Raw genomic sequence first — 22,711 nt, 5'->3', positions numbered from 1 at the left:
CTCAGCAGAACACCACCAGCTAACAGCAACACATTCAGCACAGAGCTAAACAAGAATGGCTGCGTAACACAAGCAGGTAGTCAAAACACTGCCAGCTAACAACAACAAATGCAGCACAGAGCTAAACAAAAATAGCAGCGCAACACAAGCAGCTCAGCGGATCACCGCCAGTTAAACGTAACACACGCAGCACAGAGTTAAACAAGAATAGCAGCGTAACACAACCAGCTTGTCAGAACACATCCAACTACCCGCAACAAATAAAGCACAGAGCTAAACAATAATAGCAGCGTAACACAAGCAGCTCAGCGGAACACCACCAGCTAAACGTAACACATGCTGCCACGAGCCAAACAAGAATAGCAGCGTGACACAACCAGCTTGTCAGAACAGCGCCAGCTAACAGCAACAAATGCAGCACAGAGCTAAACAAGTAGAGGCGCATAACACAAGCAGCTCAGCGGAACAACACCAGCTAAACTTAACACATGCTGCCAAGAACTAAACAAGAATAGGTGCAAAACCCAAGTAGTTCAGCAGAACAATTCTTATTAATTAACACAGCCAGCTCATGGTGAAAAAATATTTTTGGTGTGATACAGCAGCTGATCTAACACACCCAGCTAGTTGTGAGAAGGGCAGCGGATTGAGACACCTTAGTGTGGTACATTCAGCTAAGCAGAGCACTGCGAGGAAGGCGGCTCACTGTGATGATCTTAAGCATGTCGTGAGACGCTAAGAGTGACAAGGGTAGCATGATGCGGGTGGCCATAGGGACCCAGGTGCACTCCCCACTTGCACCAAGTACAAGAACAGAGATATTATCTGGGTGTGAGAACCTCCATCTTACCCGGGACAACATCCCTCGCCACCTCCATAAGTGCACGGTGACTGCCCACCCCACACCGCTGAGGCGGCTGCACGGACGCTTCACAAAAAGAGTGGGTACCAGGTTTGGGGGAAATATTCAAGAAGGACACGGCAGGCAATGTTTCTTGTTCCATAGTGCGTTTTGTTTTCTACTTTCAATAAAGTGTAACAATTTTAAGGGGGTATAGAATACTAATTTTCTTTTCAGGATGTTATAATGTCCTGCCTTGTCTAAGATTCTGTCTTGTAATGGTAAAACTTTTAGTAAATTGTTACGAGTTACCCTTTTTATTTGTAGTGATATTTGTACATTCATGTGTTTTTTTCTTCATTTATTTCGTCAGGAGCATTTGTTGACCAGTTATTGCGGGTCGGGGGGGCTCAGTTCTTACTACCCTCTTTCCTACGGATTTGGATAAATAGCAAACCTTACATTGAGATTTTCGCAATCTTGTGAATTCCAGGAAGATTTGTAATCAGTAGCTGCAGTTAGCAAGGTCTCTATTTCACATGGTGATTTGATTCAGTTCTCTTCTAAGCACATTCATGGCTGTGCTATCTCTGTGATGAGGGTATTTGGGGGATCTTCCTACCTGGAGTCCGGCTTTTAAAAAGTTACACTCTTTAGGGAGAGAAAAACAAAAGGATCAGGTTTATGAATACTTGTGTTATCTTTCACTTGTGTGGTCGAGATGTGAGATACTGCTTATGTTACAAGGGAGTGTTGGCTGTAGCATCTTTTTGAATAACTTTCTTTACATTTATTTTTTGTGTTCACTATGTCCTTTTCCAGTGAGACTTTGTGCATTTCTATCGATGTCAGTGAAATCTTGTATAAATGTGTATCTATTTCTGGAAGACCTGGTGGGTTTTTGTCAGTTTCATGCACTTCTGGTCTATTTATTAGAGGGAGATGTGCTATATGTGTGTATGGCACAGGGAGAGAATGCATTTCCCTCATTTTCAGGGCGATATGGCGTATTTCTATCGATTTCAGGGAGAGATGGTGCATTGGTGTCGATTTCAGGGACAGCTGGTGTCCCCATATCTGGATCCCGCCATTCTCGGAGCCTCCCTCGAGGTCACGGAGTCTCGCGCTTCCGGCCATAATTTTCCAAACCAGGCAAAAGTCTGGGAAACGCAGAACTCGGAACATGCTAAATGTGCCGGGAGGAGAGAGAACAGGGCTCCTACGTGTGTGTCGAGCATTCCTCACTGAGTTAACTGGCTGGAAACCTGACTCCTGGACCGAGGAGGGGGAGGGCTCCGAGAAATGTGTGTTTTTTTTTCTCTCCGAAGTTGAGGACTTCAAAAAAACATAGGAAAGAAAATTGTGCAGCCCCTGGGCAGTGTTTGACAGCGGCTGGAACAATGCAGCGAGCATTCCCTGGGTAGAACAGTCGCCAGTACCTGTGAGCCACGGGCCAGCCAGGGTTTTGGCCAGAATCCGGGGGTTGCCAGCCACTGACCTTTGGGAAAGGCTGGTCCGTACGAAGACGGATTTGCTTTACCTTCGTTCTTGTTTTTTTTTTTTTTATTGGTTTCCTTCTGTGTTTTTTTTAATTCCCTCCAAACACTGCTGTTGGGACTGTGGAGTGTTCCGTTTGTGGGTACGTTTGTTCTTTCAGTGCTGTGTATTTTTTTAGAGGTCGATGGAACGAAACAGAGGCGAAATATCTAATTTTTCCGTTCTTTGTCCTTTTTCTCCCCTCGTTCTCTGCACTTGAAGTCTGCCGATTCTCCTGCCACAGGAAATGTGAAGCGAAGGTAAGACACACGAGTTTACTTTTTTTTTAATCTTCCGATGGGTCGCTTGTTTCTAGTCATGGAGGTAGGTGGGAGGGGCGCTTCTAGGTTGCACGCTAGCATGTTTGCATACCTCCCAAGGTAAGAAAGTTGAGATCGGAGAGCCCGGTACTTTAGGGTCAGAGAGGAGCGGAAATGCATCATGGCATTATAAGAACGTTATGAGTATAAAACGAAAACGCTTTGGAAACGCAGTGTATACAATTCACAAACCACCCTGTCCCTTTAGGGCAGGTAAGCCACACTGTCCCCCAGGGCCCCAGAACCAAGAATGCCCCCATGGTAGCTGACTGGCCCTCCAGTGGTCAGACCATGGACTGTCTGCGTCTTAGTACCCTAACTCGTCAGTGTCCGCACAAAGACCCTCTTTCCAGGGGTCACAGTCAGTATTTCCTTTTAGGTGTAAAGCCCTCAACTGCCCCATCAGGCGTCTGAACGCAGACTCTCTGTCCAGGGGTCAGAAAATGTTGCGGACTTCCAGAGGTCAGAATACGAACTGCCCCGAAGGGTCTTAGATCCCAGAATGTTCCTCTAGGGGCCAGAACACGAAATATCTATCAATGTCTCACAGCCAAGATGGTCCAGGGGTCACAAGACTGACTGTCTTTCTGTGTCTCATGTCAGAACAGCAACTGTCCATCGCGAGGGGCTCACCATGGCTGGCGCTCCAGGTGTGGGACTCAAGATGGTCACTTCATGGGAGTTAGAGCACGGATTATCCTCCGGGGTCACCGAAAGGTAGTTTGTCCGTCTAGGCTTCAGACTGTACACCCAAGGGTCAGAGCTCCGGTGTCCCTGCAGCGGTGAGAACACAGTCTGTCTCTTCATGTCTGAGAGTCAATGCTGTGCCTTCAGGCAACAGAGCAGAGACTGTCTCTTGAGGTGGCAACAAGCCAGCTGTTCTCTTGGTCTCATACTCTAGACTGCGACTCCAGAGGTGAGACAATGAATTATCTTGGTTCATCTTATGATGAGACGGTGTCTCCAGACCGCAGAACCCAGAGCGTTACTCTTGGATTGGGAACTCAGAGTGTCTCTCAAAGGGTCAGGACATGGACTGGCCATTCATGTCTCGGATGTGAGTGAATCGTGATTCCCTCAGCTGGTTTCAGAACCATGACTGTCTCTCCAAAATATCTCTCCGAAGCAGATACCGAAACCAGACCCAAGATGGACATCAGGGTCTCAGAATCCAGACTGCCAAGTCCAGACTGTCCCTAAAGATATTAACACATGACCTTCCCTCCTGGTCAGATATTCTACGCTGTCTTCACGGGGAACGGAAATCTGGCTGAGGTTCACACAGATCAATTTACCACTAGGTCCCTCCAGGTCAGAATGTTTTTCCTAATTCACGAAACCAAACTGTGAGAACCCAGAGCGTCTTTCCCGTTTGGAAAACAAATAGTATGTTCATCAAAGTCTGAAAACAAACCAGTAGGCTTACAGGTCTAAGGACCCTAAATGGCCATTCGGGGCTGGGCTGTGCATCAACAGTATAGGGTGAATTGTACGTCCCTCCCGGTCAAACAATCCAAAATGCCCATCCATGTCTCAGAATTCAAGTTTTCCTCCAGCTATCTTCAGCAATCAGGGTGCAAATTGCCAGGTGTCAAAACCAGAGGGGTCCATTTAGGTCTGTGAACCTAGACCGGTATTTGAGGACTTCTGACATGGACCATTCCTCTGATGTGTGTCTCAAAACCAAGATTGTCTTTCCACGTCTTAGAAACCACAATGTTTGTTTTTCAGATATTTTTCAGACCTCTCTCAGGGTAAGACATCCCCATATGCCGTCCCAGGCATCAGAATTCAGACTCCCCAACAAGCCAGACAAATCTCAGAATTCAAAGTTTGATCCCTCCAGGTCCATACCATAAGCAGTCCTTCCACCCTTAGATCCCAGACTGCCGTTCCAGGTTGGATATCCCAAGATGCCAGTATAAGTGTTTGAATCATAGCTGTGATCTGTCTTGGCCAGACATCCAATCTGTCCTTCTAGGCCTCAAAATCCAGACTGTGGTGACTTCGGGTCAGACATCTCAAGCTGTCCATCCAGCCTTAAAATCCAGACTGCCTTTCCATGTCAGATATCCCAAGATGCCAGTTTAAGTGTTTGAACCCTAGCCATGGCACACCTAGGTCAGGCATCAAATCTGTCCTTCCGGGTCACAGATTCTAAACTGTGGTGACTTTAGGTCAGACGTCCCAGGTTGCCTTTCAGAGCTGTAGAATCCAGACAGAGATCCCAAGATTAAGTGCTTGAATCTTAGCTTAAGTGTTAGAATTTTAGTTATTGCCCACTTAGGTCAGACATCTAATCTGTCCTTCTAGGTCTTAGAATCCAGACTGTGGTGCCTTCAGGTCAGACATCCCAAGTTGTCATTGCAGGTTTCAAAATTCAGGCTGTGTTGCCCTAGGTAGGGTACACAGAGAGTCCTAATAGTGTCAGAATCCAGACTGTCCCTCGAGGCGCCTGGACAGGATCGTTCCTTGTGGGTGTTAGGACAGGGCCATCCTTTTCAAAGACGGATGTCTGTGTGGCACTTGATGTGTGGGAGGCGCGGCTCCTTGTGGCCCCGCAAAACAAAGGCCACCACGACCGCAGGGCCTTCAGTTATGCTGTTCTTGTGTTGCGCTATGTCACTCCCTGTTATACGTTATACTTTGCTGTGTTGTAAAAAGCTATGCCATGACACGTCACGCCAACGTACCCCATGTTAGGTCTTGCTAGGCTATTTTATGTCAATTGGTCGCATGTTATGTTCGCCACCTTGCAATGACATGCGGTGTCAGTATTGCCATATTGAGTTATACTTTTCTTTCTTTATGTTTTGTCAAACCATTCTATATTGTTATGCTGTGTTATGTTGTGTGCTGCCATGTTATATTATGCCATGCTGTGTCATCTATAGAGATGCTATGGCATGCCTTCTTACTACATGTTATGCCATATGCCATCATATCAAGCTGTGTTATGCAATGGCGTGGTTTTGAAGCCATACCACGTTTTGCCATGTTAAGCTATGCCATACTAGCTTATCTCACACCAAGCTATGTTATACTATGCCACGTTATTCAAGGTTATGCTAAGTTTCGCCATGTTAAATTGTGTGCTATTTTATGCCCTACTATGCTGTAGTATGCAGTGGCATACAGTGATGCACGGTATTTACTTAGCCGTGTTAAATTGTGTGCTATTTTATGCCCTACTATGCTGTAGTATGCAGTGGCATACAGTGATGCACGGTATTTACTTAGTCATGTTAAGTTGTGTGCTATTTTATACCCTACTATGCTGTAGTATGCAGTGGCATGCGGTATTGCACGGTGTTAACATCGCCATAAGTTGAATGCCAGTTTATGCCCTACTATGCTGTTTTATGCAGTCTCATGCGGGTATGCACTGTGTTAGCTTCGCCATGTTAAGTTGTGTGCTATTTTATTCCCTATAATGCCGTTTTATGCAGTGGCATGCAGGTATGCACCATGTTAGCTTCGCCATGTTAAGTTGTGTGCTATTTTATGCCCTACTATGCTGTAGTATGAGGTGGCATGTGGTGATGCACGGTATTAACTTTACCATGTTAAGTCGTGTGCTATTTTATGCGCTACCATGCTGTTTTATGCAATGGCACGCGGGTATGCACCTTGTTAGCCTTGCCTTCTTAAGTTGTGTGCTCTTTTAAGCCCTACTCTGCTGTAGTGTGCAGTAACACGCAGTGATGCACGGTGTTAACTATGCCATGTTAAGTTGTTGTATGCTATTTATATCACCCTTTGACATATTATGCCATAAATCATATGCGGCGGTTATGTAAAATGCAATCAAAGGCTGGGCGAGGTAGTTTCTATCAGCATCCTTTGCCTTGCATGCCTTTAATTCAGAAGAATTATTCCAAAGAAATCTCCCCCAAAAACCATGTTTCTTGGTGTTTGCTGGTTGCCATGGTGACTCAACACCCCACCTAGGCAGCCTGTGTGTGGATCTCAGACCCTGCGGTGACAGAGGCCTGATGTTTCTGCGTGGACAACAGATGGACAGGCTGGTCGGAGCAGCCTGCGGTGAAAGTCAAGGAAAATCCTGTTAACATCTTGTTGGCAGCCATAAAACCCGCAGCACGCTTACAAAAATATTAACTCCCCCCCCCCAAATCAAAAACTCAAAACTTTACCTTGGAAAAATTGAATTTTGACACCCACTCTTGGCAGTTTTGCTTAGGTTGTGTTCCCAACTCTTAAGAAATTGGCATTCAGTGCCTTAGGAGTTGGCATCCAGTACCCTATCCTTGTCCTAATCCAGCACCCTTTGGAAAGGACTCTCACACCATACTGCCAACCGGCATTGGCACATGTCTGTACAGAAAGTTGTTCCCATTTTGTATGACGTTGAAGAGAGGCAATTTTCCTGTTGAATTTCCTGCCCATTTCTTGGCGCAACAGGAACACGCTTTGCTCACCCCTTCCCCGGCCGGCTCTCTACACTTCAGTATATTTCACAGCACAGCCACAAAGTTGTGGGCAAGAAAGAGATTCTGCCAACATTAGGCAAAGCGCCCTTATTCGGAGTTCTGAGTTTTCCAGACCTTTGCCTGGTTTGGAATATTATGGGCGGTAGCTCGAGACTTCATTCCAACAGGACTGATCCTTTACTGACCCACATGTCCTCTTCCATTTGAATACGTACTTCTACTCAAGCGCAAAGGGCAGTTGGCACACAGCTGCTGGTTCTGGCAAAACACTTTTCAACCACCTAACATTTTTCCCCCAAACCAATTTACAAGTGCCACGTCCAGTGGGTCCTGTTGGGATCTACCAAAGTTTGTGTGGAACATCGGAAAGTAGGAATGAGGAGGCATTTGTTTCTCGTTAATGTCCCGGTGAAGGCCCCCATCGTATGACATAGTGAAACATGTAGAACCAACATTTGAGGATTGTCCCAAGAATCCGCTGCAGAGAGGGGTTTATTATGTTTTTCCCTAAATTCTGAAAAGATATTACAGTCCGACCACCGCCACGAAGGGCTCCTTGAGCCTGTGGCGGCGGTCTTTCCTCCCGACCACTTCGCTGCGACTGCCTGTATTGTAATCCAGCAGTCGGGCTGCTTCCCTGGGTGTCGGGCGGACCGCCACCGGCAGGCCTGTCGGTGACATCATAATGATGGCCTTAGTGTGAGGTCAGCACGAAACACAGCACCCAGTTAGCAGAGAGTTTAAATTTGGATAAAAAGACATTTAAATCTTGTTTATCCAATTTCTTTTGCTCATTGCAAACATGTTTAAATATTGGCCAAACACCGAGTGACGATTTTGTACCTTCAGTAAAGCAAACCTTTTTAGCAAATATATGGTAAAAGGATGGGTTATTGTGGAAAGCAGGTGATGCCGCCTGAAGCTGACATAGCACTTGGTTTCTCAGGCACTGTGAGGCAGGAGATGACGTTCCCCCCAAAAATACACATATATAACTGTGCTGATTGGTGCCCTGCCACCCCTGCACTCACCGGAGGAAAGACGCAAGTCAGGACAGCTTTACGAGAATCTGGACCAAGTAACACATTAGGCCCCTCCCTGTGTACTATCCATTGGAAAGTAATGTAGATTGCCCGAAGGTGTATCGGTGGAAGGTGCGTTGCACAATTTAGTGTCACTTCCATACATAAGTCTTGGACTCCACTGAGACAGCTATAAAAATATACTTCAAATGCTTACAGGTGCAAAGCAGAAGCCTAGAGCTGCAGCAAGAAAATAAATATATACAAAATAGTGACATATGAAAACAGAAGCAAGACAACTGTTCCAGTATGTCAATTACAAGAAGCACGCGTGTTCATTTATGAGCCAGCATGACTGGTAATAGACGAGAAATGTGACTCAAATCTAAGTGGCTGCACATGTAGGAAGGGGCACTTTTTTTGCCTCTGTACTTTAGAGTCTTTGTACAATATATTCAAAACAAAATATACAAGTCAAAATAATCGGTTTTAGGTATTTAAAATGCTGAGGCCCCCTTCCCACGTATTGTATATAGAATATGGGAAATATCCTTACATTCTGCAAATAGAAATTGCTTTACTTAAAATATTAGGTTTCAGGAATGGTTAGTCTGATGTCTCTATTCTCATGGGAGGTAAACTTCCGTACTGTGCACAAGGAGCAATACAATGCCAACATGTACCCGGGCACGCCGAATGAGAATACATGGTAATGCATTGAAACATCTTTGGATTTCATATGATTTATGTAGGGTGTGCTCAGGAATCTGGTGTAGGAGACCTTTAGTGCCAGACATTGTAGGTAGTGTTAGTGACACACATATATATGCCTTCTTCATTGTACTCAAAATGTCCGTATCGCTGGAACTCAATTCCAGCCACATTCCATTTATGAACAATATATGTGGGGGGGTAACTGCAAAGTATTGCACAAACAAGTGTTTGTGAAATATATATACAAGAAAATGAAGAATTGTCGCAATTAAAAGGAACACTTGAAGACAAGAAATGTACATGTGTTTGGAGATCCTGAAGGCATTTTTGTTCAATGGAGTTTTTATCATTGGAAGGTCTTTGTATGAAGCTACAATTTGAAGAGTTGAGTAGCTGAGGGGGGCTTACAGCTGGAAGCGAAAGGACAATTGGGGAATATTGTGAGAGGACAGCCTTGGAAGAATGCATTCATAGGATAGGAAACTCTAGGAAAGTGATAGAGGAATGTGCTTTGAGTAAATCATCCAGCGGTCTTCAAAGTAGCGAATTAAATAGTATGGGCTTGGGTCATTATAAGGCTCTTACAGTGAACGAGTAAACCCAATAATGACATATCACACGGAAAGGCTATATTGTCAATATTTCATAACTGATATAAAAAGTTCACATCCTTTCAAAAGTGAATTATATTGGGTTGAAATGATTCTGACTATATTTTCCAAGATGTAGGATAAAATCTTATGCAGTTGACTGATTTGTAACATGCAACATCTTGTTCACAATATGTTTTCATCCTCGGAGTGGGAAATTCAGCTACTCTGTTTCATAGCCTTCTGTCTACTATGCGTATTTGTTGTTGGTAGAGTATTCCTCTAACCCTGAGTACCACTGATGTAGAAAAGGCCTTTGACTGGGTTGACTGGCACTGTCTGTGGGCACAAATGAGTACATTCAATATTAGTGAAAGTCTTATTTGAGCTGTACAACTATAATAGTACAACCTAATTTGTGGGCTGTTGATGGTTGTTTATCTGTCTGACGAATCAGGAAGGAGTGCTGGACCCCTCGTCTCTTCTCTTTCCTTTGTGGATTGGCGACCGCGCCTAGAGCGTGCAGGTGCAATATTAGCTGCTTGGATTTCAGAGTAAAGGATTCCTACTCAAATGTGACATTATATGCATGAGAAATAATCTTTCACTTTTCCAGGATACATGAAGATTACTAATTGTTGAGAGAACCATGAACGTTTAATTTTCATTAATTGGTAACAAAATAAATCAGATGAAAACAACTGAAAGTTACTCAGAATGCATCAGGAACAGTGGATGGGTTTGCTCACATTTGCTGTTAAAGTACTCCAAGAAAGGGCTATCCTGATTGGAGGTAAATTTGAACGCAGAAAGAGGTTTGAAGTTAATTCTCCAGAGGGGTAATTTGTATTGCAGTGCCTAAATCAGTTTATTTAAAAAAAATTAAAAAAAATCTTTGATTTGCTTTCCAGTTGACCTTCTTTTGAAATATGTTTTGGATGTAATGTACCTTTTATTTCGAAATATATTGCATTGATCTACGCTTTCCAGTTTGTGTTTCCAGACTAAATATAGTGTTTACGGTTACATATCTGAGGCTATATTGTTGGACTCTCAGTCATATTTCCAACTTTCCACCCTTTTGAGCGTTCTGATTAGGGCCAAGCATATTTAATGGGGTTTGACCACCCATGGTGGGTGGGGCACAGGGCCAGGTCCCCGACCAATCCATGTGGCTAATCCCTACTTTGCAGCACCGAAGGCCGGCACGGTGGGGGGTGGCTGCCCATGCATTGTAGTGCACAGCAAGTTGTTGCATGTGGTGTATGGTAAAAACAATCCCCCAAATTCACTGAAAGATATCACTGAATGAAAACCTAGACAGCGGTGACGTTGTGGTTACCCTTGGTTAACCCCTTCGGTGCTCATGACGGAACGGTTCCGTCATGAGCCACGGTTGAGCTGTGCTCATGACGGAACCGTTCCGTCATGACCACGCCCGCGCAAGATTCCGTCAGCACAGCGGCGGAATTTGCGCAGCATGGAAGGGGTTAAAAAACCTTAGACGTTCATATAAAAAATACAGTTCAGGTGGAGTTATGGTTGCCAGTGAAAAGACCAAAAAAACAACAACATGTGTAAGTTATGGTTAGGACTGCACTCCATGGCCTGCACCACAGAACCATAATCCGTGGTCCAATGCAATGCTTGTGACCGCAAAATATTCATACCAATAAGTAACAACACCTAAAGCACAACATCAGTAAAAAACAACTTAATTAAATAACAATACATACTCAAACTAATGAATAGTATTACATTCATAGTCTCCTATTTTATTGTGTTATGGTTATTTGATATCTTATTTCATCTTTATGGATATTTGAGTCCGTTGCAGTTGCTTCTCACGCCGCAGCGTTGACATCATGGGCTGTGCATTTGGTTTGCACAGTGGATGTACAGCTGTAGTTGCAAACCAAAACCTAAAAAGCATTGAAACGCGCCAGTTATGGTTGTGTATATAAAACGTAGAGCCCACCCTAGTCATACTCTTCTCAGGACCTCTCATATGACGCCACTAATGGCATGTTACACTACATCGTTGATGGCATCACTGGTAACATGTTAGATGACTTAATGGATGACACCACTGATGAATCACTAACAGAATATCGAAGAGCAAAATATCGAGCTGCCACAATATCGAGGATAAAATATTGAGTCCAGAATATCGACTTCCTATCTACAAACAGGTAAGTACAGAAATATCAACAGTAGGGACAGTGTTGGATAGCGTAGGGGAATAATTTAGTATACCCACTTCTGCAACATAATTAACAAGTAATTATTTTTTCTAAATTAATTTACCTCCCACCATTTTCCCCTATAAACGTCAACTACAATATTGTAAAATTGTTAATAAATTAACATAATTAATTGACAATCAATTAATTAGCTAATAACAATTACTAATAAAATTAATAACCATCAAATATTAATTTATTCACACATTCAACACAATAAAATAACTTTTAATATATATAATAAAAAAAGAATAAAAATTAAATAAAAAACTAAATTACTTCCTACCCTACTCCCCTATCAACCCTCAACCCACTCTTAAAAAAAGTACATAATTAACATATTTACTAATTATTAATAATTAACATCTAATTAATTACCAATTAATAAAAATAAATAACACAATTAACATAATTACCAATTAATTAGTCTTATTAATAAAGTTATAATTAATAATGAGTAAATTAACTTAATTATTATAAATTATTAAATACCAAATTATTAATTAAAAGAATAATTAATTAATTTCAATTAAATTACTTCCCACCCTATTGCCCTATAAACCCACAACCCGCTACAGAATTAAATTGTGCAAAAACGAATTAACATATAAATAATTCATTCTAAATAATTCTTAAAAAATATATTATAATTAAGGCTCCCTGTTTTCCGTTTTTACTGATTTTTACACATAAATACAGACAGAAAACATTTATTTTCCTGTCTGTATTTATTTTTAAATGTGGATAAAAACGGATATAGGGTTGTTTTTAAGTCAATCTAAATGCTGTCAATCATGACTGCCAGGCCAGTTGCTGTGCGGATTGACAGCAAGGGGATTAACAAAAATATAGAGATTTTAATAAAGAGCCTCAAACAGCAGTAGATTTGCACAACTTCGATACTAAAATTTACATATTTTCTTACATGTGCATATTTTACCACCTAAGTGGGTATATATTATTGAAACCTGTCAGGCATTCAGGCACGAATGAACATTATTTGGTTAAATAAATGCAGAAATATACACATTTCAGCTTCATTTTTCCACAAAACCTAAAATAAATATGGATAAATACAGGTAAAATTTGCAAAAAGTAAATATGGATAAATACAGACGGAAGTGACAAAAATATAAATACCATACAACCAGGAGCCCTAATTATAATTAAATTACTTCCCACCCTATTCTCTTTTAAACCCACAACCCGCTGCAAAAATTAAATTACGCAAAAATTAATTTACATAAAATTCATTACTTTAAAAAAAATTCAAACATACATTACAAAAATAATATATACTTTTCACACATATACTAACACTTATGATATGAAGCCTACGTGTACGTTCCTGTCCATAGATAAGAAGGTTATGACCCGTCTTTGTGACCTTTCACCTCATAACGAAAAGGACTGTGTGTCTCTATTCAAGGCCCAAGAAGTCTGCATGTCTGCCAAGAAGCAAGAACTCACAAAACTTCAAAGTTTATCTTAAACTGGTTAAAGATCCCCGGCTGGCAGCCACACCCCGCCTTTGAAGTTTGAACCCGCGTTTGGAGAGGTGAAAACACAGCAGTGGCTTTTTCTATTAGAATGTATTTCCTGGAGTGTTGCTGACTCTAACCCATCCCTACTTGCCTCGCCTACAAATGTCCGCACAAAACCAGTAAGAATAAGCCGAGATACACAGCATGGAATGACCAGTCTGGCGAGACTGCTCACTGGATCAATTCATCGATTTAAAAAACCAGTGCGCAGTCTGCGGGTCACATCTTCAAATCCGGATGATTTAAAGGCAGCGCCTCTCGAGGGCGCATTGAAAAGGGCAGCACGTGGTACTTGGCACTATACAAACGGCACGAATGTTATAGCAATGCTTCATAAAATAATACGATAACTATTCATTCGAAACATGGCATGTTCCAAAGAATATCAAATGAACCTTAAATAATTAAAAATGATTTAAAAACGATATAGTCGATAACAAACAGTCCCAGTTTCAGGCAAGTAAAAGAAAGCTTTGCACCGGCCCATGCTTCAATTCCATACTTAGCCAACCTGGGCGCTATGAAATAAAAACTGCCTTTGGCTGACAGCACATTACACAGTTCTCAAGTGGCTAGGAGCAAAGATTATAGGGGTCCATTACGATGGCGGGCGGACCGTAACGGCAAAAGGGACCGGCTGCCATATGTGCGGCGGTCCCGCGATTGAAATTAGGATGCGCCCGCCACACTGGCGGGCGCATCCTACATTTTTTACATTGTGGCGGGCGGTGCTGTCAGCAGCACCCGCCGCAATGTAAAAAAGGCATGTTGTGCATTTGCATGCACAACGTGGCAGGCACCGCACGGTGCCTTCCACCTTGTGAATGCAAATGCAGGGGGTACCATAAGTACCCTCCATGTGCACCCCCCACCCCTCCAACACCCTGGGGGCCTGCTACGGGCCCCCAACAGCAAAGTCAGCGATCCTTTCCATGGCGGCAATGCCGCCATGGAAAGGCGAGTGACCGCCTGCATCTTAATATGGATGGCTGTGTCTTGCAGACACCGCCACCATGTTAAGCCCCTTTTCCGCCCGGGCGACTAGTCGACCGGCGGAAAACCGGTGGACGGTCTTCCAGTCCGCCAGGGTCCCCCCCCCCCGCCATCGTAATGTGGCGGGGGGAAAGGTAGGCGGGCGGATCGCCATCGCCCGCCAACATAATCGGCCCCTTAGTTCCTTGTTTTTTTTAAATGAAAAATTAACCCACTTTGTAAAACTCTAGTTTTAAAATTAAGAGAAAAGAGCAAAAATACATCTGCAAATTTGCTTTAAGGGAACACTGCATATGTACTACAGCAAGTATTGACATAGTAGTCCGAGTCAGCTAACATTTCGGTAGTATTTAAATTCATGTTGACGAGTGTCCGTATTTACCAACCTTTTTAGGCATTTCTTAAAAATAGACTTGCACATTGCACAACCAATTGTATTGAGGCCAAGTAGACATGGTTTTAGCATTTTTTAGGCACAGTAAAAAGTTGATTTAGAGTTTAATTTGGAAAGTTCCTCATAGACAAGATGCTTTAATGATAATTTGTTCCTTGCTCTTGAAAGAAACCTTTTCCATAATAATTGGCCATATCCCCAATGTAATTTGCCAACAATATCTAATTCTGACCATGATGCTTCGAAAGAGCAACGTTTTCAGACCATCAAGCGAAATTTACATAATAAACGTTTGATCTGTGTTGAAAAAATACCACCACGACTACTGCTTCTACTACTACCATTACTGCTACTATTAGTACCACTACTACCTTCACTACCATTACTACTACTATTAGTACCACTACTACCTTCACTACCATTACTGCTACTATTAGTACCACTACTACCTTCACTACCATTACTGCTACTATTAGTACCACTACTACCTTCACTACCATTACTGCTACTATTAGTACCACTACTACCTTCACTACCATTACTGCTACTATTAGTACCACTACTACCTTCACTACCATTACTACTACTATTAGTACCACTACTACCTTCACTACCATTACTGCTACTATTAGTACCACTACTACCTTCACTACCATTACTGCTACTATTAGTACCACTACTACCTTCACTACCATTACTACTACTATTAGTACCACTACTACCTTCACTACCATTACTGCTACTATTAGTACCACTACTACCTTCACTACCATTACTGCTACTATTAGTACCACTACTACCTTCACTACCATTACTACTACTATTAGTACCACTACTACCTTCACTACCATTACTGCTACTATTAGTACCACTACTACCTTCACTACCATTACTACTACTATTAGTACCACTACTACCTTCACTACCATTACTGCTACTATTAGTACCACTACTACCTTCACTACCATTACTGCTACTATTAGTACCACTACTACCTTCACTACCATTACTGCTACTATTAGTAGTAGTACTACGTTCACTACCATTACTACTACTGATAATAGTCCAGGATGCCGCTGTCCTTAGCCCTCTCTGCGGCAGGATGCTCCCACCACCCCCTCAAATAAGGCAGGCTCCGCCAGGGGTTGCGCACCCGCTTGTGGGCACCAGGCTGGCACAAAGTGTTCTCTCTACAAAGCAGTGATGTCTCGCTTCTACCTTTCCGCATTCCTCAGAGCTTGGAGACGTGAGTCCGGCTCCGTACCGACATGCCCTGTGTCGGAGAGCTGAGGAACGCCACCCCTATGGCCGTCTCGCTGCTGCCTGCCTACACGGGCCCTACCTGGGCTCTTGTGCCCAGCACAGACACACCTAGGTCTCCAGAAGTCCTGTTTCCTGTTATATTTCTTAAAATCAGGCTGGCCTACCTGTTTTATGGAACAGCCGCACGGATTGGGAAAAGCTGCCATAGTCCGGCTTCCAGGGCGACCTTTTTGTAAGAGAATATGGTTCCTTCAGTGGCTCCGGGCAGAAGGGAAACTCAGGGCATAGTTACAAGGAGTTAACACCACCAGAACGTCACTTTTTCCGACGTTCTGGTGGCGTTAACACTTTCGCCTCATTTACAAGGCGGGGTTAAGCCTCTTAACATAGCTCAACGCCGCCTTGTAAATAGTGCCCCTATTCACGCTGCACTTAACGTAAAAGTGGCGTGCAATGGGTGTTGCGGTGGGCGTTCCCCCGCAACAACTATTGCTTTTTTGATGCTGCCCCACATTTGCAAGGTATAAGGCAGTGCCAAAAATCCCACCAGAGCACACCTGGTCTGAAGCAGGTGATCCTGGTATTTGGCTCTTGCCATGTGTGCTGCTCCTGCAGCCCATCTAGAAACTGTAATGATTGTTTATGTGCAGGAGGTGCTCCTTCCTGCACATAAACAATTGCCCTTGTGGTGCAAGATGGTGCTAGGGTACCTGCGCTGGCGCTAAGCAGCTTTTTTAGTGCCAGCACTAGGGGTAAAGCAGGGGTACGCCACATTCTTGTGAATACGGGGCATCCTGTGTTTGAAACTGTTGGAGCACAGCGTTGCCAAATTTGGTGTAACACTGCGCTCTGCCAGTTTCTTGTAAATATACCAGTCTGTGTTTATGCAGTAGTAACCAGTAACCCCTGGTTTACCACAGTTCAGTGGCAGATGGCACTGATCGGGGTGGCAGGGAGGCAGTGGTGGGGAGTTTGGGGTTAAATAAAAAAATAAAAACCTACCTCCTTCTCAACAGCAGTGAAATGTTTTATCTGGGCAGTACTGGCACTTCTCAGCAGCAGCGATATCTTTTAGCTGGGCAGCACTGGCACTTCTCAGCAGCAGTGACTTTTTTTAACAGGGCAGTACTGGCACTTCTCAGCAGCAGTGATATCTTTTAGCTGGGCAGCACTGGCACTTCTCAGCAGCAGTGACTTTTTTTAACAGGGCAGTACTGGCACTTCTCAGCAGCAGTGATATCTTTTAGCTGTGCAGCACTGGCACTTCTCAGCAGCAGTGATCTCTTTTAATGGGAAAGTACTGGCACTTCTCAGCAGCAGTGGCCTCTTTTAATGGGAAAGTACTGGCACTTCTCAGCAGCAGTGGCCTCTTTTAACGGGAAAGTACTGGCACTTCTCAGCAGCAGTGACATCTTTTAACGGGAAAGTACTGGCACTTCTCAGCAGCAGTGGCCTCTTTTAATGTGAAAGTACTGGCACTTCTCAGCAGCAGTGACATCTTTTAACGAGGCAGTACTGACACTTCCTAATAACAACATGTATAATATGTTTCCTGCAACGTGCCAGCACTTCCCAGCATTACTGTGCTCCGTGTAAGCGGTGCTCCTGGCCCCAGGACAGTCCCACTGTGCTCCTAACATGAATGGGTCACTGTAATGCAGCCATGAAACACCCTTTACAGGGCAGTGCAGGTGCTTGTGCGCAGACATGCAGTTTAATAAGGGACCGCACCCAGTTCTTCATAACCCTGAGATACTGTAATGGGATACGCTTTTCGCTTCTAGGCGCTCTGCAGTTCTCTTAGTAGGACAGTCTGAGTATTCCTCGGCAGCAATGAGGCCGTCCCTCGGTTTTCTGCAGATTCAAGGTCCACTAACCAGAGATTCCAGGACTTTTCTTGTAGCCCCAGGTGCTTTGATTACGGCAGTACTTTCACTTTTCGGCAAATCTGCACTATACTTAATGTGACAGTGCACGCCCTTCTCTCCAGTGTTATCACTTCTGTGCACAATAACAGTGCTCTTATGGCATCCACAGTGCTACGGTCCTGAAGTGCTTTGACTAGGACAGTACTGTCACTCTTCTGCAACCGTGTGAGGTCTGACCAGCACAGTGCGGTCACTTCTGTGCACACTAACAGTGCTCTGATGGCACCCACAGTGCTACAGCCCTGAGGTGCTTTACATAGGACAGTGCTTTCACTTCTCTGCAGCCCCGTGATGTCTGACCCGCACAGTGCGGTCACTTCTGTGCACACTAACGGTGCTCTGATGGCACCCACAGTGCTACAGTCCTGAGATGCTTTACATAGGACAGTGCTTTCACTTCTCGGCAGCGTGTGAGGTCTGACCCGCACAGTGCGGTCACTTCTGTGCACACTAACAGAGCTCTGATGGCACCCACAGTGCTACAGTCCTGAGGTGCTTTACCTAGGACAGTGCTTTCACTTCTCTGCAGCCCCGTGATGTCTGACCCGCACAGTGCAGTCACTTCTGTGCACACTAACAGTGCTCTGATGGCATCCACAGTGCTCTACAGTCCTGAGGTGCTTTACAAAGGACAGTGCTTTCACTTCTCTGCAGCCCGGTGAGGTCTGACCCGCACAGTGCGGTCACTTCTGTGCACACTAACAGTGCTCTGATGGCACCCACAGTGCTACAGTCCCGAGGTGCTTTACCTAGGACAGTGCTTTCACTTCTCTGCAGCCCTGTGAGGTCTGACCCGCACAGTGCGGTCACTTCTGTGCACACTAACAGTGCTCTGATGTCATCCACAGTGCTACAGTCCAGAGGTGCTTTACATAGGACAGTGCTTTCACTTCTCTGCAGCCGTGTGAGGTCTGACCCGCACAGTGCGGTCACTTCTGTGCACACTAACAGTGCTCTGATGGCATCCACAGTGCTACAGTCCCGAGGTGCTTTACCTAGGACAGTGCTTTCACTTCTCTGCAGCGTGTGAGGTCTGACGAGCACAGTGCGGTCACTTCTGTGCACACTAATAGTGCTCTGACGGCATCCACAGTGCTCTACAGTCCCGAGGTGCTTTACATAGGACAGTGCTTTCACTTCTCTGCAGCGTGTGAGGTCTGACCCGCACAGTGCGGTCACTTCTGTGCACACTAACAGTGCTCTGATGGCACCCAGAGTGCTACAGTCCTGAGATGCTTCACATAGGACAGTGCTTTCACTTCTCTGCAGCCCCGTGAGGTCTGACCAGCACAGTGCGGTCACTTCTGTGCACACTAACAGTGCTCTGATGGCATCCACAGTGCTCTGCAGTCCTGAGGTGCTTTACATAGGACAGTGCTTTCACTTCTCTGCAGCGTGTGAGGTCTGACCCGCACAGTGCGGTCACTTCTGTGCACACCAACAGTGCTCTGATGGCATCCACAGTGCTACAGTCCCGAGGTGCTTTACATAGGACAGTGCTTTCACTTCTCTGCAGCCGTGTGAGGTCTGACCAGCACAGTGCGGTCACTTCTGTGCACACTAACAGTGCTCTGGTGGCATCCACAGTGCTACAGTCCCGAGGTGCTTTACCTAGGACAGTTCTTTCACTTCTCTGCAGCCGGGTGAGGTCTGACACGCACATTGCGGTCACTTCTGTGCACACTAACAGTGCTCTGATGGCATCCACAGTGCTACAGTCTCGAGGTGCTTTACATAGGACAGTGCTTTCACTTCTCTGCAGCCGTGTGGTCTGACCCGCACAGTGCGGTCACTTCTGTGCACACTAACAGTGCTCTGATGGCACCCACAGTGCTACACGTCCCGAGGTGCTTTACATAGGACAGTTCTTTCACTTCTCTGCAGCCGTGTGAGGTCTGACACGCACAGTGCGGTCACTTCTGTGCACACTAATAGTGCTCTGACGGCATCCACAGTGCTACAGTCTCGAGGTGCTTTACATAGGACAGTGCTTTCACTTCTCTACAGCCGTGTGGTCTGACCCGCACAGTGCGGTCACTTCTGTGCACACTAACAGTGCTCTGATGGCATCCACAGTGCTCTGCAGTCCCGAGGTGCTTTACATAGGACAGTTCTTTCACTTCTCTGCAGCCGTGTGGTCTGACCCGCACAGTGCGGTCACTTCTGTGCACACTAACAGTGCTCTGATGGCATCCACAGTGCTACAGTCTCGAGGTGCTTTACCTGGGACAGTGCTTTCACTTCTCTGCAGCCGTGTGAGGTCTGACACGCACATTGCGGTCACTTCTGTGCACACTAACAGTGCTCTGATGGCATCCACAGTGCTACAGTCCCGAGGTGCTTTACCTAGGACAGTTCTTTCACTTCTCTGCAGCCGTGTGAGGTCTGACCCGCACAGTGCGGTCACTTCTGTGCACACTAATAGTGCTCTGATGGCATCCACAGTGCTACAGTCCCGAGGTGCTTTACATAGGACAGTGCTTTCACTTCCCTGCAGCCCCGTGAGGTCTGACCCGCACAGTGCGGTCACTTCTGTGCACACCAACAGTGCTCTGATGGCACCCACAGTGCTACAGTCTCGAGGTGCTTTACATAGGACAGTGCTTTCACTTCTCTGCAGCCCCGTGAGGTCTGACCCGCACAGTGCGGTCACTTCTGTGCACACTAACAGTGCTCTGATGGCATCCACAGTGCTACAGTCCTGAGGTGCTTTACATAGGACAGTTCTTTCACTTCTCTGCAGCCGTGTGGTCTGACCCGCACAGTGCGGTCACTTCTGTGCACACTAACGGTGCTCTGATGGCATCCACAGTGCTACAGTCTCGAGGTGCTTTACATAGGACAGTGCTTTCACTTCTCGGCAGCGTGTGAGGTCTGACCCGCACAGTGCGGTCACTTCTGTGCACACTAATAGTGCTCTGATGGCATCCACAGTGCTACAGGCCCGAGGTGCTTTACATAGGACAGTGCTTTCACTTCCCTGCAGCCCCGTGAGGTCTGACCCGCACAGTGCGGTCACTTCTGTGCACACCAACAGTGCTCTGATGGCACCCACAGTGCTACAGTCTCGAGGTGCTTTACATAGGACAGTGCTTTCACTTCTCTGCAGCCCCGTGAGGTCTGACCCGCACAGTGCGGTCACTTCTGTGCACACTAACAGTGCTCTGATGGCATCCACAGTGCTACAGTCCTGAGGTGCTTTACATAGGACAGTTCTTTCACTTCTCTGCAGCCGTGTGGTCTGACCCGCACAGTGCGGTCACTTCTGTGCACACTAACGGTGCTCTGATGGCATCCACAGTGCTACAGTCTTGAGGTGCTTTACATAGGACAGTGCTTTCACTTCTCTGCAGCCCCGTGAGGTCTGACCAGCACAGTGCGGTCACTTCTGTGCACACTAACAGTGCTCTGACGGCATCCACAGTGCTACAGTCCCGAGGTGCTTTACATAGGACAGTGCTTTCACTTCTCTGCAGCCCCGTGAGGTCTGACCCGCACAGTGCGGTCACTTCTGTGCACACTAACAGTGCTCTGATGGCATCCACAGTGCTACAGTCCCGAGGTGCTTTACCTAGGACAGTGCTTTCACTTCTCTGCAGCCCTGTGGTCTGACCCGCACAGTGCGTCACTTCTGTGCACACTAACAGTGCTCTGATGGCATCCACAGTGCTACAGTCCCGAGGTGCTTTACATAGGACAGTGCTTTCACTTCTCTGCAGCCGTGTGAGGTCTGACCCGCACAGTGCGGTCACTTCTGTGCACACTAACAGTGCTCTGATGGCACCCACAGTGCTACAGTCCCGAGGTGCTTTACATAGGACAGTGCTTTCACTTCCCTGCAGCCCCGTGAGGTCTGACCCGCACAGTGCGGTCACTTCTGTGCACACCAACAGTGCTCTGATGGCACCCACAGTGCTACAGTCTCGAGGTGCTTTACATAGGACAGTGCTTTCACTTCTCTGCAGCCGTGTGAGGTCTGACCCGCACAGTGCGGTCACTTCTGTGCACACTAACAGTGCTCTGATGGCACCCACAGTGCTACAGTCCCGAGGTGCTTTACATAGGACAGTGCTTTCACTTCCCTGCAGCCCCGTGAGGTCTGACCCGCACAGTGCGGTCACTTCTGTGCACACCAACAGTGCTCTGATGGCACCCACAGTGCTACAGTCTCGAGGTGCTTTACATAGGACAGTGCTTTCACTTCTCTGCAGCCCCGTGAGGTCTGACCCGCACAGTGCGGTCACTTCTGTGCACACTAACGGTGCTCTGATGGCATCCACAGTGCTCTACAGTCCTGAGGTGCTTTACCTAGGACAGTGCTTTCACTTCCCTGCAGCCCCGTGAGGTCTGACCCGCACAGTGCGGTCACTTCTGTGCACACTAACAGTGCTCTGATGGCACCCACAGTGCTACAGTCCCGAGGTGCTTTACATAGGACAGTGCTTTCACTTCTCTGCAGCCGTGAGAGGTCTGACCCGCACAGTGCGGTCACTTCTGTGCACACTAACGGTGCTCTGATGGCATCCACAGTGCTACAGTCCCGAGGTGCTTTACATAGGACAGTGCTTTCACTTCTCTGCAGCCGTGAGAGGTCTGACCCGCACAGTGCGGTCACTTCTGTGCACACTAACAGTGCTCTGATGGCACCCACAGTGCTACAGTCCTGAGATGCTTCACATAGGACAGTGCTTTCACTTCTCTACAGCCGTGAGAGGTCTGACCCGCACAGTGCGGTCACTTCTGTGCACACTAACAGTGCTCTGATGGCACCCACAGTGCTACAGTCCCGAGGTGCTTTACATAGGACAGTGCCTTCACTTCTCTGCAGCCGTGTGGTCTGACCCGCACAGTGCGGTCAATTCTGTGCACACT

General features: G+C 45.9%; 1 protein-coding gene across 11 annotated transcripts in view; it reads left to right on the top strand.

Moving 5' to 3' along the window:
* Nucleotides 1-22,711, top strand: part of TNS1 (tensin 1) — a 1,878,049-nt gene that overhangs the window by 1,084,730 nt on the left and 770,608 nt on the right. For 10 of the 11 annotated variants that reach the window (XM_085649989.1, XM_085649997.1, XM_085649992.1 and 7 more), the window contains exon 3: nt 2,600-2,637. In XM_085649989.1, coding sequence (XP_085506115.1) covers nt 2,600-2,637 — 38 coding nt within the window. Of the gene's footprint in view, nt 1-2,180; nt 2,481-2,599; nt 2,638-22,711 lie in introns of those variants that run through there. The other variant, XM_085650002.1, reaches the window with a different exon arrangement.

The sequence above is a fragment of the Triturus cristatus genome, chromosome 3_2, assembly GCF_964204655.1.
Source record: "Triturus cristatus chromosome 3_2, aTriCri1.1, whole genome shotgun sequence".
Classification (NCBI taxonomy): domain Eukaryota; kingdom Metazoa; phylum Chordata; class Amphibia; order Caudata; family Salamandridae; genus Triturus; species Triturus cristatus.
This window is presented reverse-complemented; position numbering and strand designations above follow the sequence as displayed.